The sequence below is a fragment of the Rhinopithecus bieti genome, unplaced genomic scaffold (assembly GCF_001698545.2).
Source record: "Rhinopithecus bieti isolate Rb0 unplaced genomic scaffold, ASM169854v2 scaffold_7724, whole genome shotgun sequence".
NCBI lineage: Eukaryota > Metazoa > Chordata > Mammalia > Primates > Cercopithecidae > Rhinopithecus > Rhinopithecus bieti.
This window is the reverse complement of record NW_016805612.1, coordinates 1,407,796-1,423,698: the sequence shown is the minus strand read 5'-3', so window position 1 is coordinate 1,423,698 and position 15,903 is coordinate 1,407,796. Positions and strand designations below refer to the sequence as shown.

The 15,903-nt window shown below is 39.0% G+C and overlaps 1 protein-coding gene across 1 annotated transcript in view; it reads left to right on the top strand.

Annotated features, from left to right (window-relative positions):
* Positions 1-15,903, top strand: part of CDKAL1 (CDKAL1 threonylcarbamoyladenosine tRNA methylthiotransferase) — a 603,344-nt gene that overhangs the window by 351,242 nt on the left and 236,199 nt on the right. Inside the window, exon 8 of the mRNA XM_017873093.1 lies at positions 12,114-12,259. Coding sequence (XP_017728582.1) covers positions 12,114-12,259 — 146 coding nt within the window. The remainder of the gene's footprint in view (positions 1-12,113; positions 12,260-15,903) is intronic.

The following is a 15,903-nucleotide window of genomic DNA, read 5'->3' as shown; positions in this document are numbered from 1 at the left end:
TTTGTATTTTTAGTAGAGATGGGGTTTTACCATGTTGGCCAGGCTGGTCTTTAGTTCCTGACCTCAAGTGATCCGCCCACCTCAGCCTCCCAAAGTGCTGGGGTTATAAGCGTGAGGCGCCGTGCCTGGCTAGGAAACATTTTTCTCTTTCAAAATTGAACTCTACTTGGGGTAAAACCTTTCGTTGCTTCTTCCTCCCCTGTTGTATCCTTCCTGGTTGACAGACACTTCCGTCCTAATATTTGTTGAAAATTAGTTAAGAAAAAAGACGCTGTGCTATGACAAGATTAGGTTCTAAATCCAGTTATTCCACTTACTGCTCTTGACTGTAGACACATCATTTGATTTTATTTTTTGGGACAGGGTTTTACTCTGTCGCCCAGACTGGAGTGTAGTGGCCCAATCACGACTCACGGCAGCCTTGACTTCCTGGGCTCACGTGATCCTTCTTCCTCAGCCTCCCACGTAGTTGGAACTCCAGGCACACATTACCATCCCCAACTTTTTTTTTTTCTCACTTGTAGACATGGGGTCCCACTAGTTGCCCAGGGTTGACTTGAACTCCTGCATTCAAGCTATCCTCCTATCCTGGCCTCCCAAAGTGTTGGGATTACAGGTGTGAGTCACTGCATCTGGCCAGGCATATCATTTTCAACATCTCTAAACTTTGGTGTTTTTATCCGTGACATGAGAATGCATCACTGGATTAATCAAAGTTCTTCAAAGAAACATAATGGGGGTGTGTGTGGCGGGGTGGTGTGAAGTCAGGGAGAATTCATCCTCGCTCTGTCATTTTGTTTAATTTGAGCCCTTAAAGGATTGAATGCTACCCACCGTTGATAAGGATGGATCTTCTTTTACTCTGTTGATTGAAATCCTAATCTGTTCTGGAAATACCCTCACAGACACCCAGAAATAATGTTTTATCAGCTATCTGTGCATTCAGTAGCCCTGTCAACACATAACATTATCACAGTAAGGATAAACTAAGTTATGTTGTATAGTAAAATCGCCTCCAAAATCTCAGTGGCTTATAGAAACAAAAATGTATTTCTTGTTTATATTACACACCCATCATTTACTGGCTGAAGCTCTGTTCGAGTTTTCTCCACTTGAGAATTTAGACCATGGAATTATGGGGGGAAAGAGACTGAGAGAATCACTGGTTTTTTGTTTCTATTTTTATTTATTTATTTATTTAGACACTGAGTATTGCTCTGTCGCCAGGCTGGAGTGCAGTGGCGCGATCTCAGCTCACTGAAACCTCCACCTCCCAGGTTCAAGTGATTCTCCTGCCTCAGCCTCCCGAGTAGCTGGGATTACAGGCACGCACCACCACTCCAAGTTAGTTTTAATCAGGTCATAGATAAATGACTTAAATATTTTAAGATAAATCTTTAACATCTGCCTTTCCATTGGATTCCTCAATTATGTATATCATATTTAAGAGAAGCCAATAAAACTCTGAACTGAAGGTACAGCCTGAACTGCCCTTTCCCCATTAAATTGATCAGCTATTGATTCATTCTGTTAGTGTGTAGTAGTCTTTTCTTAAATGGAGCAAAGGCAATTGTGTGTGGATTTTAAGGCTTTTTATAGCATATACCTGTTCATATAGTGTTTGAATCACCAAAGATTTCACTGTTAGTTTTAGTTTTTCTCTTTGTTATTTTATTTTAAAACTAATACAGCAAAATTGAGTTTTTCGTATGTGTCCCATTCTATGCATTTTAATATATACATATAGATCTATATAACCACCACCATCATCATGAGACAAAAACTCTATTTTGATTTCCTGTCCTTAACAGAGCAGAATAGTAATTTAAAAACAAATTAGGCCAGGCGTGGAGGCTCACACCTGTAATCCTAGCACTTTGGGAGGCTGAGGCAGGCAGATCACCTGAGGTCAGAAATTTGAGACCAGTCTGGCCAACATGGTAAAACCCTGTCTCTACTAAAAATACGAAAATTAGCTGGGCACGGTGGCACATGCCTGTAGTCCCAGCTACTCGGGAGGCTGAGGCAGGAGAATGGCATGAACCTGGGAGGTGGAGGTTGCAGTGAGCAAAGATTGCACCACTGCACTCCAGCCTGGACAATAGAGCAAGACTCTGTCTCAAAAATAAAAAATAAAAATAAATGGAAAAAAAAAATAAAACACTGATAATATTAGTTGAAAATAAATGTGTTTGTGTGTGTTATTATAACTGTTAGCATTTTATCATTGGTTTCAAGATGTATATTTCCATCTTCATAATGTAAAGCCTGGTGATTGACTGTGACACTAAGATGAAGTGGTAATGGTAAGGGAACATTGAAGTCCTTTTGCATTTCTGTAAACACTAATTACAACAGATGTTTTGTCTCAACCTGTTTTAGCACGAATACTGAAAATGTTAACTCTTTGCAGTTTAGAAGAGAATTTCCTGTTATAATTAAGTTATAGGTCAAATGTAAATTAGAATCTGCTCACAATATCTTATCCTTGTCATTTGGGTCATAAGAATTGGAAATTTTCCTTTCTTGTGCTCCCTCATTCACTTTCTGATGCTATTAATGACAATTTATTATTAATTGCTAGAGTAAATGTAGGTATTGGTAATTCACTTACTAGCTGTTACAGTGCCGTTAATGAAGTAATGGATGAAATATGTTTCTGGTCTTACTCTATCTTATATGACTTGGTAAGTGTTGAAGGTGAATCCAGAAATAGGATTTCCTAGAATACTGGCATTGGTCTTTTGAACATTGCCTGGAAGTCTTTGTGGGACTTATGCCAAAATAACCATATCAATTAATTGGGACATTCAGTCATTTATACATTCAACTACAATGTAAGTATTTGGGGCCAGGAATTGAGCAAGGGAATAGGGAAATGAACATAAACAAGATATACCCATGGGATATGAGGACATATGGTTTAATTGCAGGATAGGGAAGTAAGAGCTAATACAAATCTATGCAGTGTGCTTTGGCATTGAGAGTAGAGCTATCAACTGTCTGGAAAAAGATATAAAAAACATAATCTTGCTACAGTAGGGACAAAAGCATTATGCTAAGTGAAATAAGCCAGATACAAAGGAACAAATATTATATGATTTCAATTGCAGTGGTTCAATTCATAGAGACAGTAGAATTGTGGTTATGAGAGGCTTGGGGAGCAGTTATGGGAGAGTTGTTTAATGGGTACAGAGTTTCAGTCTGGGAAGATCAAAAGGTTCTGGAGATGGACAGTGGGTGATGGTTGTCCAACATTGACTGGACTTAATGTCACTGAACTGTGTACCTAAAAATGGTTCAAAATCAACCAGGCAAGCCTAGGCATGGTGGCTCATGCCTGTAATCCCAGCACTTTGGGAGGCAGAGGTGGGTGGGTCACTTGAGGTCACGAGTTCAAGACCAGCCTGGCCAACACGGTGAAACCCCATCTCTACTAAAATACAAAAATTAGCCGGGCGTCGTGGCGGGCACCTGTAGTCCCAGCTACTCGAGAGGCTGAGGCAGGAGAATCACTTGAACCCGGGAGGCAGAGGCTGTAGTGAGCGGAGATTGTGCCACTGCATTCCAGCCTGGGTGACAGAGGGAGACTCCCTCACCAAAAAAAAAAAAAAAAAAAAAAAAAATCAACCAGGCTCAGTGTCATGCATCTGTCATCCCAGCTACCTGGGAAGCTGAGGTGCATAGATGTTCAGGGGTTTGAATCGCAGCCTGGGCAACATAGCAATGACCCCTGTCTCTTTAAAAAAAAAAAAAAATTTTCAAAATGGTAAGTTGTATTGCCTATTTTAACGGCTCAAACAAAACAATAAAATAAGAATTTCATTCTTACTTTTGATAATGACTAAGTATCATAAATAAGATAATATCATAGTATCATTAATTGTCACATTCTGCTCCATTTTAAGAGATTCTTAATTTTTCTAAAGGAATTTTTATACTTTTCCCCATCTTTTTTTTTTTTTTCTTTTCTTCTTTTTTTTTTTTTTTTTTTTTTTGAGATACTCAATATCCACCCAGGCTAGAATGCAGTGGCACAATCTCGCCTCACTGCAACCTCCGACTCTTGGGCTCAAGCAATTCTCATGCCTCAGCCTCCTGAGTAGTTGGGATTATAGGTACGCACGACCATACTCAGCTAATACATATATTGTATTATTAGTAGAGATGAGGTTTCACCATGTTGGCCAAGCTGGTCTCAAACTCCTGACCTCAACTGATGTGATGTGCCTGCCTCAACCTCCCAAAGCGCTGGGATTACTGGTGTGAGCCACTTCGTCCAGCCCACCTTTCTCCCATTTTTTTGTCTCTGTTATAATTTTTCTAATAAGATCTTATATGTACCAGCTAATCTGTAGCAAGGCTATGTCATTAGAATGTTTGTGTTAGAGCCAGGAAATATGGGTGAAACTTGCTTTACCACCTTAGTCAAGCTAATATAATTCAGAACATCTGAAATAGTTTTGCATTAAATGATACATTTAATAAATTCTAAATTCCCATGTTTTATTATTTAATTGAAATAAAGCTAGGCATGGTGGGCATGGTTGCTGATACCTGTAATACCAGCATTTTGGGAGGCTGAGGCAGGAGGATCACTTGAGCCCAGGAGTTCAAGATCAGCGAGCCTGGGCAACATAGTGAGACCCTGTCTCTAGAAAAAATGTAAAAATTAGCCTGGCGTGCTGGCATGTGCTTGTCTTCCCAGCTACTCAAGAGGCTGAGGTGGGAGGATCACTTGAGGCTAGGAGGTCAAAGCTGCAGTGAGCAATGATTGCACTTTGGCACTCCGGCCTGGGCAACAGAATGAGACTCTGTCTCAAAGAAGAAGAAAAGAAAAAGAAGAGAAATAAATCCTTAGATGTTACAATATGGTTAACCCTTGAAACCATTAAGTGAAGGAAGCCAGTCACGAAAGAAGTCACATATTATATGAGTCTATTTATATTAAACGTCCAGAATCGGCAAATCTGTAGAGTTGGCAAGTAGACTAGTGGTTGTTTTAGAGCTAGGAGAAGGGTTCATGAAATGAGGGAAAATGGGAGTGGCAGCTAATGGGTACAGGGTTTGTTTTGGGGGAAGGAAAATGTTCTAAAATTAGATTGTGGTAATGGTTTTACAATCCCGTGAATATACTAAAAAATGTTAATTGTATACTTTGAATGGATAAATTGTATGGTATATGAATTATATCTCAAGCTATTTTGAAAATGTTTAAAGGGAATGGGATAGTTTTCTTTTTTTGAAGGTTTTTTTTTTTCCTTTAGCATATCACTTACATGAGCTGAAAACAACAGAGCGGTATAAAGTTTAGAATTTTGAATATGCATGTAGTTCATAACAAAGCTGTCATCTGAGAGGGTTTTCTGTTTGATCACTATCAGTGTGGATGTAAACGCATCTCAATGCAAGTGTTAACATCTTCTATAAACCTTCACATACTGAGTAATTGCACAGGGGCCATGGTGCTGAGGCGAGCACATACTGAGGGATTTTGTTAAGCCAGTAGTACATATATTCGAAACTAGGTAGGATGTAATGATGAGTTTGATGACTGTAGGGCAATAAAAATGAAATTTGGCAGTTCTTTTAAAAATGTAACCATACATAGAACTGCTTTCTAAAATTAAGTCTGTTTGCATTCAATTTATTTTTTTCTTTATATTTTAGGTTCAGAGAAAAATAACAAACACTGAGATGATTATCACTTTGTAAGATGAGGACTCCATGGAATAGTACCAGATAGAAACACTGTTTTTTAGTCTGGCTAGCCATTCTGCAGTTCCTGCCTGTAAATGCTTAATATCTATATTTTAAGCAGCCTTGATACATCAGCCCTTCCATTGTAAATGACCTAATATTAAAACACATACTTTTTCCATGCTAACTGCTACCAGAGCTCCTCAGCTGCTTCCCCTCCCATGTGAGCACATACATGCCCACCAAATCTGCCCTTCAGCTCAGACTCACCCAGCTCAGAGCACTGAGCTGCTCATGACTGCCTTTCTTTCGTCAGCCACAATTTGAGCTAAATTCTTCTATTTCTCTTGTCAAACCTGAGACCCTTCCCTTCACTTGTAAATTACTTTCATAAGAAAATGCATTATGGGCTGGGAGCAGTGGCTCATGCCTGTAATCCCAGCACTTTGGGAGTCCAAGGTGGGGGGATCCTGAGGTCAGGAGTTCGAGACCAGCCTGGCCAACATGGTGAAACCCAATCTCTACTAAAATTACCAAAATTAGCCAGGTACAGTGGCGGGCATCTGTAATCCCAGCTACTCAGGAGGCTGAAGCAGGAGAATCGCTTGAACCCAGGAGGTGGAGGCTGCAGTGAACCCAGATTGCGCCTCTGCACTCCAGCCTGGCTCACAGAGCGAGATGAAAAGAAAAAAAGAAAAGAAAAGAGAAAATGCATTGTGATTTCAATCTGAAGCTTCAGCATACCTTTAGTAATATAATCCATGATGGGGCTACCTTTATTTAAAGTGTCTTGGTGTTTTCAGGCATACCTCAGAGATACTGCAGGTTTGGTTCCAGACCTCCGCAAAATAGCAAATATCACCATAAAGCAAGTGACATGATTTTTTTGGTTTCCTAGTGTATATAAAAGTTATGTTTATACTATATCGTAGTATAGTAAGTATAAAATAGCATTATGTGTAAAAAATATACATACCTTAATTTTAAAATACTTTACTGCTAAAAAAGGAGCCTTCAGCAGGTTACTATCTTTTTGCTTGTGATGGATCTTGCCACGATGTTGATGGCTGTGGACTCATCAGAGTGGTGATTGCTAAAGGTAAAGAAAGTAGCCGTGGCAGTGCAGCTTCTCTCAAAGTTGGAGTCAACTCTCTCAAACGCTGCTTTATCAACTATATTTATGTAATGTCATAAATCCTTTGTTAACAATGTTCACAGCATCTTCAACAGGAATACATTCCATCTTGAAACCCCTTTCTTTGCTCATCCATAAGAAACAACTCATCATCTGTTCAAGTTTGATGATGAGACTGCAGCAATTCCATCACATCTTCAGGCTGCACTTGTAATTCTACTTGTTTTCCTTTGTCTGCCATATCTGCAGTTACTTCCTCCATTGAAGTCTTGAACCCCTCAAAGTGATCCATGATGGCTGAAATCAATGTCTTCCAAACTCCTATTTATATTGATATTTTGTTCTCCTCCCATGAATCACGAAGGTTGTTAATGGCGTCTAGAATGACGAGTCCTTTCCAGAAGGCCTTTAATTTACTTTACTTAGATCCATCAGAGGAATCACTATGGCAGTTATAGCCTTACATAATGAACTTGAAAGTTGAAATTACTCCTTGGTCCATGTACTGCAGAATGGATGTTGTGTTACCCGGCATAAAAACAACATTAATCTCCTTGTACATCCCCATCAGAGCTCTTAGATGACCAGGTGCATTGTCCATGAGCAGTAATATTTTGAAAGGAATCTTTTTTTTCCTGAGCAGTAGGTCTCAATAGTGGGCTTAAAATATCCAGTAAACCATGCTGTCAACACATGTGCTCTCACCAGGCTTTGGTGTTCCATTTATAGAGTACAAAGTCAATTTATCACAATTCTTGAGGACCCTAGAATTTTCAGAATGGCAAATGAGAACTGGTTTCAACTTACAGTCACCAGTTGCATTATCCCCTAACAAGAGAGTCAGTCTTTCTGTCCTCTGAAGCTTTGAAGCAAGGCTTCAAAGCCTTTTGTATTGACTTCTCTAGCTATAAAAGTCCTCGATGCCTCCATTTTTCAATAGAAGGCTGTTTTGTGTGCACTGAACATCTGCAGTGTGCTGTAGCCATCTTCATCAGTGATCTTAGCTAAGTCTTCTGGATAATTTGCTACTGCTTCTACTTCAACACTTGCTTATTCACTTTGCACTTTCATGTTATGGAAACTGTTCCTTAAGCCTCATGAACCAATCTCTTCTAGCTTCAAACATCTTCTGCAGTCTACTCACTTCAGTCAGCCTTTATAGAATTGAAGAGAGTTAGGGCCTTGCTCTGGATTAGGTTTGTGCTTAAGGGAACGTTGTGGCTGGTTTGATCATCTATCCAGACCACTGAAACTTTCTCCATATCAGCAGTAAGGCTGTTTGACTTTCTTATCATTCGTGAGTTCACTGAAGTAGCACTTTTAATTTCCTTCAAGAACTTTTCCTTTGCATTCATAACTTGGTTGACTGGTGCAAGAGGCCTAGCTTTTAACCTCTCTCAGCTTTTGATATGCCTTCCCCACTAAGGTTAATGCCTTCTAGCTTTTAATTTACAGTGAGAAACGCGGGACTTTACCATCCACTTGAATATGTAAAGGCCTTTGTCGGGTTATTAATTGGCCTAATTTCAATCTTGTTGTATCTCAGAGGATAGGGAGGCCCAAGACGGGAAGAGCCAACTGGAAGAGCAGTGAGAACACACACAACTTATTGATTAAATTTGCCATCTTATATGGGCACGGTTTGTGGCACCCCAAAATAATTACAAGAGTAACGTCAAAGATCACTGATCACAGATCATCACAGCAGATATAATAATAATTTTAAAAGTCTGAAATATTGCAAGAACCACCAAAATGTGACACAGAGAGACAAAATGAGCACATGCTGTTGAAGAAATTTGCCAGTGCACGTGCTTGACACAGGGTTGCCTCAAAACTTCAATCTGTAAGAAACACAGTATTTGGGAAGTACAATAAAATGAGGTATGCCTGTACTTATGTATATACCTATAGATTTACATATAATTATTCATGTGTTCCAGAAATTAAGGCAGGCTGATTAAATGCCTGTTTACCTCCTTGAATATATATTTGTTTACCTGGTTGAGCCCAGCTGAAATATTACTAAATGAAAGTTTGTCTTCCTATTGAAATTACAGTTATACCTCTTTTCGTGTATATTGATGTAGTTGTAACCCATATCTGTATTTAAATGTTTAGTGGTGTGCTTAGCACAGTATAAGCTATTGTAGAGATCCAGAGGGAAGAGTAAAATATAATTCCTGGCCTTGTAGTGTTCAGTTCTGGAGATTCATTATTGTATTGCCGGGAAGAGCTAAGTAAACACTTTGGTAACACCAGGAACAGGTTGCTGAGAAGTCATGAAGGAAGAAGTTTTTGAAAGGTGAAGAGAACACAAGTTGTCCTAAGTTGTCCTAAACTAAGAGTGCTGAGCAAGGAGAGGAATGGAAGAAAAAGCAAAACAAAAAATATGTATTTTGTCTCCTTGGGTACATTAATCTGTGTTAAGTCGTGATTCTCTTAGTGGCAGAAACATAGACTTTAATTAAGGGGCAAGTGTAATTTTATTTTGTGTTCTAGCAGTATGAAGTTGCAAGGCCTGTAGTATGACACTAAAGATAATTACTAGTGGGAAGGTTTATTTTGAGAACCATGGGGGTGGTGGGAGGGAGGGGGAAACCACCACTTTTATCCCACTTGTTTGCTATTAACATTTTAATTTGTAAATTGGCATACTGTCGCAGGACAAAGTTTCATCTAGCACAGTATCCTGTTTATAGTAGGAGGCCACCCTGAGTGTTTCCAGGAGAAACTGCCCCACCCTCTCTGGCCCGGGGTCATGTGTGCTGGTAAACCCCTTTCAAATTTATGTCATGCAAATCAGTACCAGTTACTTCTCCTTCACCTGCTAGTTCGGGAACTAGCTTATCAGAAAGCTGTTTTATTTATTTATTCATAGGTTCCCTGTAATCCATATAAAATTGTGTTACCGGGAACTTAAAATACTTGCCAAAAGAAAAAAATTTAAAAATTAGATGATTTACATATGGAGTACTTATTCTGTTAGTATATACTGGATTATCTTAATTTATTTTCACAATAGCCCAGTAGCCCTATGAGATGAATATTATCCCTCTCTCCATTTTATAGATGAGAAAAAGGCACACAGCCCGAGTGTGAAGTTTCATCTCACAAAGTGTATTACGTGTCAAAATGTCATTTCTCACCACAATAGATAGGTCTAAAGCTGTGAGTGCTGCCACTTTAGAAAACAAAGATCTTTGTACAATTATGTTTCTTAAATTTGGCGGTGGGACTTTGATGTTCAAGTGTGAAGAACCTGAAAGGCAGAGGATCCTAGCATAAGGCCAGCATATTTACTGCAGGATGGGTAATGTGAGTGTGGCTCCGCCTCGCCCAACTCTAGGTGTGCAGTATGGCTACAAAGAGCCTGCTGAGGCCAGGCGCCGTGGCTCACTCCTGTAATCTCAGCACTTTGAGAGGCCAAGGCAGGCGGATCACCTGAGGTCAGGGGTTCAAGACCAGCCTGGCCAACATGGTGAAACCCCATCTCTACTAAAACCACAAAAATTAGCCGGGTGTGGTGGCACACGCCTGGAATCCCAGCTACTTGGGAGGCTGAGGCAGGAGAATCGCTTGAATACGGGAGGCGGAGGTTGCAGTGAGTTGAGATTGTGCCACTGCACTCCAGCCTGGGTGACAGAGCAAAACTCCATCTCAAAAAAAAAAGAAAGAAAGAAAAAAAAAAAAAGAGCCTACTGAATACCCAGCCCAGAAATGTAACAGTTTCATAAAAGTGTATCCAGCTGTTTTTCTAATAAATAAGAAATTCTTCAACTCCAATTCCAATTTAGTAGTCTATATGTAACAAGGTTAGTAAGGCATATATACCTATTAATTCCTGGTAGAGAAAGTGTGGATAAAGGATATCTATGAGTAATTTTATTTTATAATCTGAACTTCTTAGTAAAAGTAGTATTTTAAACAACCGCTACTAAGAAGGTGACTGATTTGAGTTCATCTCTGGGCTTCCACTTTGGCTGAAATGCTAACGTTCACAGTCAATGAAAAGAAAATGGAGAAACACAGGGCATGGTTGATCCATATGCATGACTGACTCTTGAAGAGCTAAGAGGTAACTGGACGGAATTAGCTGGCTCTTTGATTCCATAAGATCCTTAAAAATATTTTCTGAAGGATGAAATTAGGTAACAGATGTGAAAGTGCAATACTTTGAAAATTAAGAATCACTGGCACATGCAAGTTATTAATGAGCCGCTCCCTTTGTGACATTTTTATTCACTACTGGACTCTGAAAGGCCGTATGCGCCTGCTGTCTCTTTCTTTTCACTTTTCTTTTTCTTTTTTTCTTTCTGTTTCTTTTCTTTTTTCTTTTTCTCTTTCTCTCCTTCCTTTCCTCCCTGTCTTTCAAATCGATGACCTGACAGCATGCAGCAGTGGAGAAGGACCACATTAGTCAACTTGCCTAATGCTTGCATGAATGGTGACATTACACAAGTTCGCCTCTGTCACTCTTTCTTATTCGACCCCTTTGTGTCCTTGGAGGAATTTTTAAACACTCTGAGTTTTTTAATGTGTTTCACTTAAATGTATTCTCTTTCACTTGAAAAGATATGTTCTTCTTTCTCTTCCTCTCTTCTTTCACTTCTTTTTATGCATCTTAAGTATGAATGTCAGTAGGTACCCAGTGGTGAAGTGGCTGGCCTTACTGTCTGATCATGTGCCTTTTGCATAATAGATACTCAAAAAATATGTGAATGAAATTAAAAAAAAAAGAAACAGGTGAGTTGCAGAGTTTTTTCCCCTCATTTTTTTTTTTTTAACAAATATGTCATTTGTCCTGGCAATAATATTTGTATTAAAAAATGTGTTAACCTAAATTTGGAAATTTTCTCTATTCAAGTATAGGGGATTATGGGATCTCAAGTGTTTGCCTTAAATATTGATGTTTTTCCTACAAATGTAACAAGGCAGAATGTAAAACTCCTTTGAAGTGAAGTAGGAATAGTGTTTGTTTTGGCGTACTGCAAAATCTTTTTACTCTTTAGGCATTATATGCGTTTATCTCTGTTTTGTCACCGAAGAGAAACAGAAAGCATGAGGAAATAATTATTCTGTGAAATCTTCTGAAAGTGATATTGAATTCCCAAATCTCATCATAGAATATTGCCAATTAATGTTCACTTTAAGAGGCTTGATGATTGGTCTGTTTCAACTAGTATGTTTATTTGCTTGTGCTTGTGATGTTGATGTGAGGAAAACCATTCCACAATTTGTTAAAATGATTAATGTTTTCTCCTTCCATTTTTTTAAGGAAATGGCAAAAATCCTTAATCACCCCAGAGTCTACGCTTTTCTGCACATACCAGTCCAGTCTGCCTCCGACAGCGTACTCATGGAAATGAAAAGAGAATACTGTGTGGCTGACTTCAAAAGAGTAGTGGATTTTCTGAAAGAGAAGTAAGTCTGTTAGTACTTAAGAAAATAACCATTTCTTGTTTCTTTCAAGAGCTTGTGGCAAAAATGCACTTATTGCAGCCTTACAATTAAAGGTACAAGAGAGAAGGCGAGACTTTCGAAGCTTTCAAAGCCTTTAAGTCTTCTTGGCACCTTTGATGTAGTTTTATCTTTCTCCTCAGTTTATACCCACCTTCCATCTGTACATGACACACCGTTAATTTGTGTAAGATTGCCAGTCGTTTTAAGGTAATGTGAATTGTGATTATTTTTATACGTGACCTGGTGGATGAAAACTGCTTTAGCTTTTGCTCTGTGTAAATCTCCTTTAATGTGGCTTTTTGAAGTTATAAACTGGTTTTGACATGGACGAAGGCCAAATCGTGTCACTACAAAAATAGATAATTTTCTACTAAACAGCATTTTTTAAAGAGTATCTGGAATGTCTATGCTTTTACACACAAACCCCTGTAGTTTGCTTAAAGAATTGTGATTTACAAGAAGGTTTGAGGATTCTAATTTTTAAGGTTCAAATTGCTATTGACCAAAATTAAGGCATATTTATACAATGTCAGACATGAATGATAATTTTGTTTCCACAGAAAATACTTTCAGCCCTTAATTATGTTCTTCAGAACCCTGCTCCTCATCATCACCAAACATCGACTGCCTTCTGTGATTATGCCAGGCAGGAAATGGAAGTACTGGCCAGGGTCACACAGAACCTTCTCAAGTCTGTGACACTGTTCTCCCCTCTGGGGATATGTCATTTGTCTTGGCATGTTTGTGGCCTGGGTCTTCCTACTTTTCATAAATTTTTTCCACAGCCTTTTCCTCTGTTGTTTTGCTTAATTAAGATACAACTTTTTATTTCCATCGTCTTGTTTATAATTATGTACCTTTGTACTATGTCAGAGTACTGCATGGATATGATTGCTTTATACAAATTGTAAGAAATTATTTTTTCCACCTTTAATTAGTCATTTATCCTAACTGCATATGATCATTTTAAAATCTTTTTCTTTTTTCTATTCTTCCATACCTTTCCTTTACATATCTTCCTAAGTTTTTTTTAACCTCTAGGCTTTCTTGATTATCCTAACCACGAAGAATAAAGCTACTTAGTGTACATTCAAACTACAGCTAATTGTCCAAATATTCAAATCAGTGCATAGAAGATGTATTTGTTAAGCACTATAGCCTTCAAAGTGGAAAATGGAAAATAGATCTCTACCCTTTTTAGTACTTTTAAATCTTGAACAGAACTGTGTTAAGCTAAAGAATATAGATTTTTATGTGAAATGTCTGCTGTTGGCCTATAGCCCTTTCTTGCTTTTCTTCTATTATTGCAGGCAAATTTGTCTCATATAAGAGAGTTCTTTTGGGCACGCTGGCACTGGTAAATGGAATATTTTCAAAATTTCAAGTCAGTTGTTACACTTGTGAAATTTCTTCCTTCTTTGCCTATTATAGCAGTAGCGAATAAAAACTTGATACTTGTTACACAATATTTTCCCAAGTATAGACATGCATCCCCTGTGCAGAATAGACTAGAACACTTTCCAGATAGTTTGTTGCATTTATGTGATTAAATGAGGTTAGGGAATCGCACCTCTCTTTTATCTTTATTTGGTTGAGAGCTGACTCAGTTGTTGGAGGAATTACTGTGGCTACTTAACTGGGCAACAGTTTCACAAGTTATGTTCTGAAGGTCTGTTAAATCTGTTCCATCTTCAACAGTTCCAGCAGCCTCCATGAGCTATATAAAAGTAAAAAGATGATCGTGTCAGGTATTAGGAAATAGTCTCTTGCATTTCTTTGGATCTGGGTCCTTTCTTTGGATTCTGAGTTATTATGAGGCATCTATGTAGTTTTTCTAGAAGTATTCAACCAACTGGAGGATCCTAGAACCAACTATGTTTCCCAGGCATCTCTAGTATTTCTAGCAATGAAAATATTAGACATACCTGGAGAAGATATTGGGGATGCCTGGAGATCACACTACATCCCATACCCACCCATGTATAATTTCAGTTTCAAGTGCCATGAGTCACTTGGATTATAGAATATGAGTCTAGTCAGTTAGCATCTCTGAGAGACTTTTAAATTAACTCTGTATTGTGTATATGCAGCAAGGGCAGAAGCAACCCTGGTATGTAATTTCACATGTAGATTAAAAGTAAGATATATTGGAAAACTGTATTAGGCAGCCAATATGATATACCTGCTTATGTATAGCAGAAGACTGAGAAAATGTCAGGTAACCTATTTTTTAAAAAAAAGAAATCAGATTATCACTGCTAATAAAGTGATCCTAGGCCTGGCGCAGTGGCTCACGCCTGGAATCCCAGTACATTGGGAGGCTAAGGTGGGTGGATCTCCTGAACTCCAGAGTTCAGGGTCAGCTTGGGCAACATGGTGAAGCCCTGTCTCTATCAAAAATACAAATTAGCTGGGCATGTTGGCTCACACCTGTGGTCCCAACTACTTGGGAGGCTGAGGTGGGAGAACCTACTGAACCTGGGAGATGAGGTTGCAGTGAGCCAAGATTACGCCACTGCACTCCAGCCTGGGCAACAGAGTGAGACCCATCTCAAAAAATAAAATAAAAAAGTGATCCTTGCATAGTTTCAGATGGTTCATCAGAACCATAAAATTGTGTATTTTGTCTAGTCCATCTGTTACGTGTGAAGAATAGTATAGTCTTACTCCCGTGAGGACAGTATAATCAACTTTGCCATTTAGCGAAAAAGAGTTTTCCTATCCTCTTGGGGAAGTCCATCTACTTAGTGAATAATTTCCAACTATTATGGACATTTAGAAATAAATGAAATATTTTAGACTAGGCATGGTGGCTCATACCTGTAATCCCAACACTTTGGGAGGCCGAGGTAGGTGGATCACCTGAGGTCAGGAGTTCAAGACCAGCCTGGCCAACATGGTGAAACCCCATCTCTACTAAAAAAAAAATAATAATAATGTATATATATTTATATATATACACACACACACAAATTAGCCAGGCATGGGCATGCGCCTGTAATCCCAGCTACTGGGGAGGCTGAGGCAGGAGAATCACTGGAACTCGGGAGGCAGAAGTTTCAGTAAGCTGAGATCATACCACTGCACTCCAGCCTGGGCGACAGAGTGAGACTCCATGTCAAAAAAGAAAAAGGGCCGGGCGTGGTGGCTCACGCCTGTAATCCCAGCACTTTGGGAGACCAAGGCGGGTGGATCACAAAGTCAGGAGATTGAGACCATCCTATCTAACACGGTGAAACCCCATCTTTACTACAAATACAAAATAATTAGCCAGGCGTGGTGGCGGGCACCTGTAGTCCCAGCTACTTGGGAGGCTGAGGCAAGAGAATGGCGTGAACCTGGGAGGCGGAGCTTGCAGTGAGCCGAGATCGCGCCAACACTCCAGCCTGGGTGACAGAGCGAGACTCCATCTCAAAGCAAAACAAAACAAAACAACAAAAAAAGAAAAAAGAAATAAGTGAAATATTGAAATATTTTAAATAGTTCTTATGTTTGACCTACTTTCCCCTATAAAAACTAGTATAACTTTATGGCAAATAGATTAGTGCTAATTTTGGAAACACCAAAGTTTCAGGGCTTTCTTTTTTTTTTTTTTTTTTTTTTTT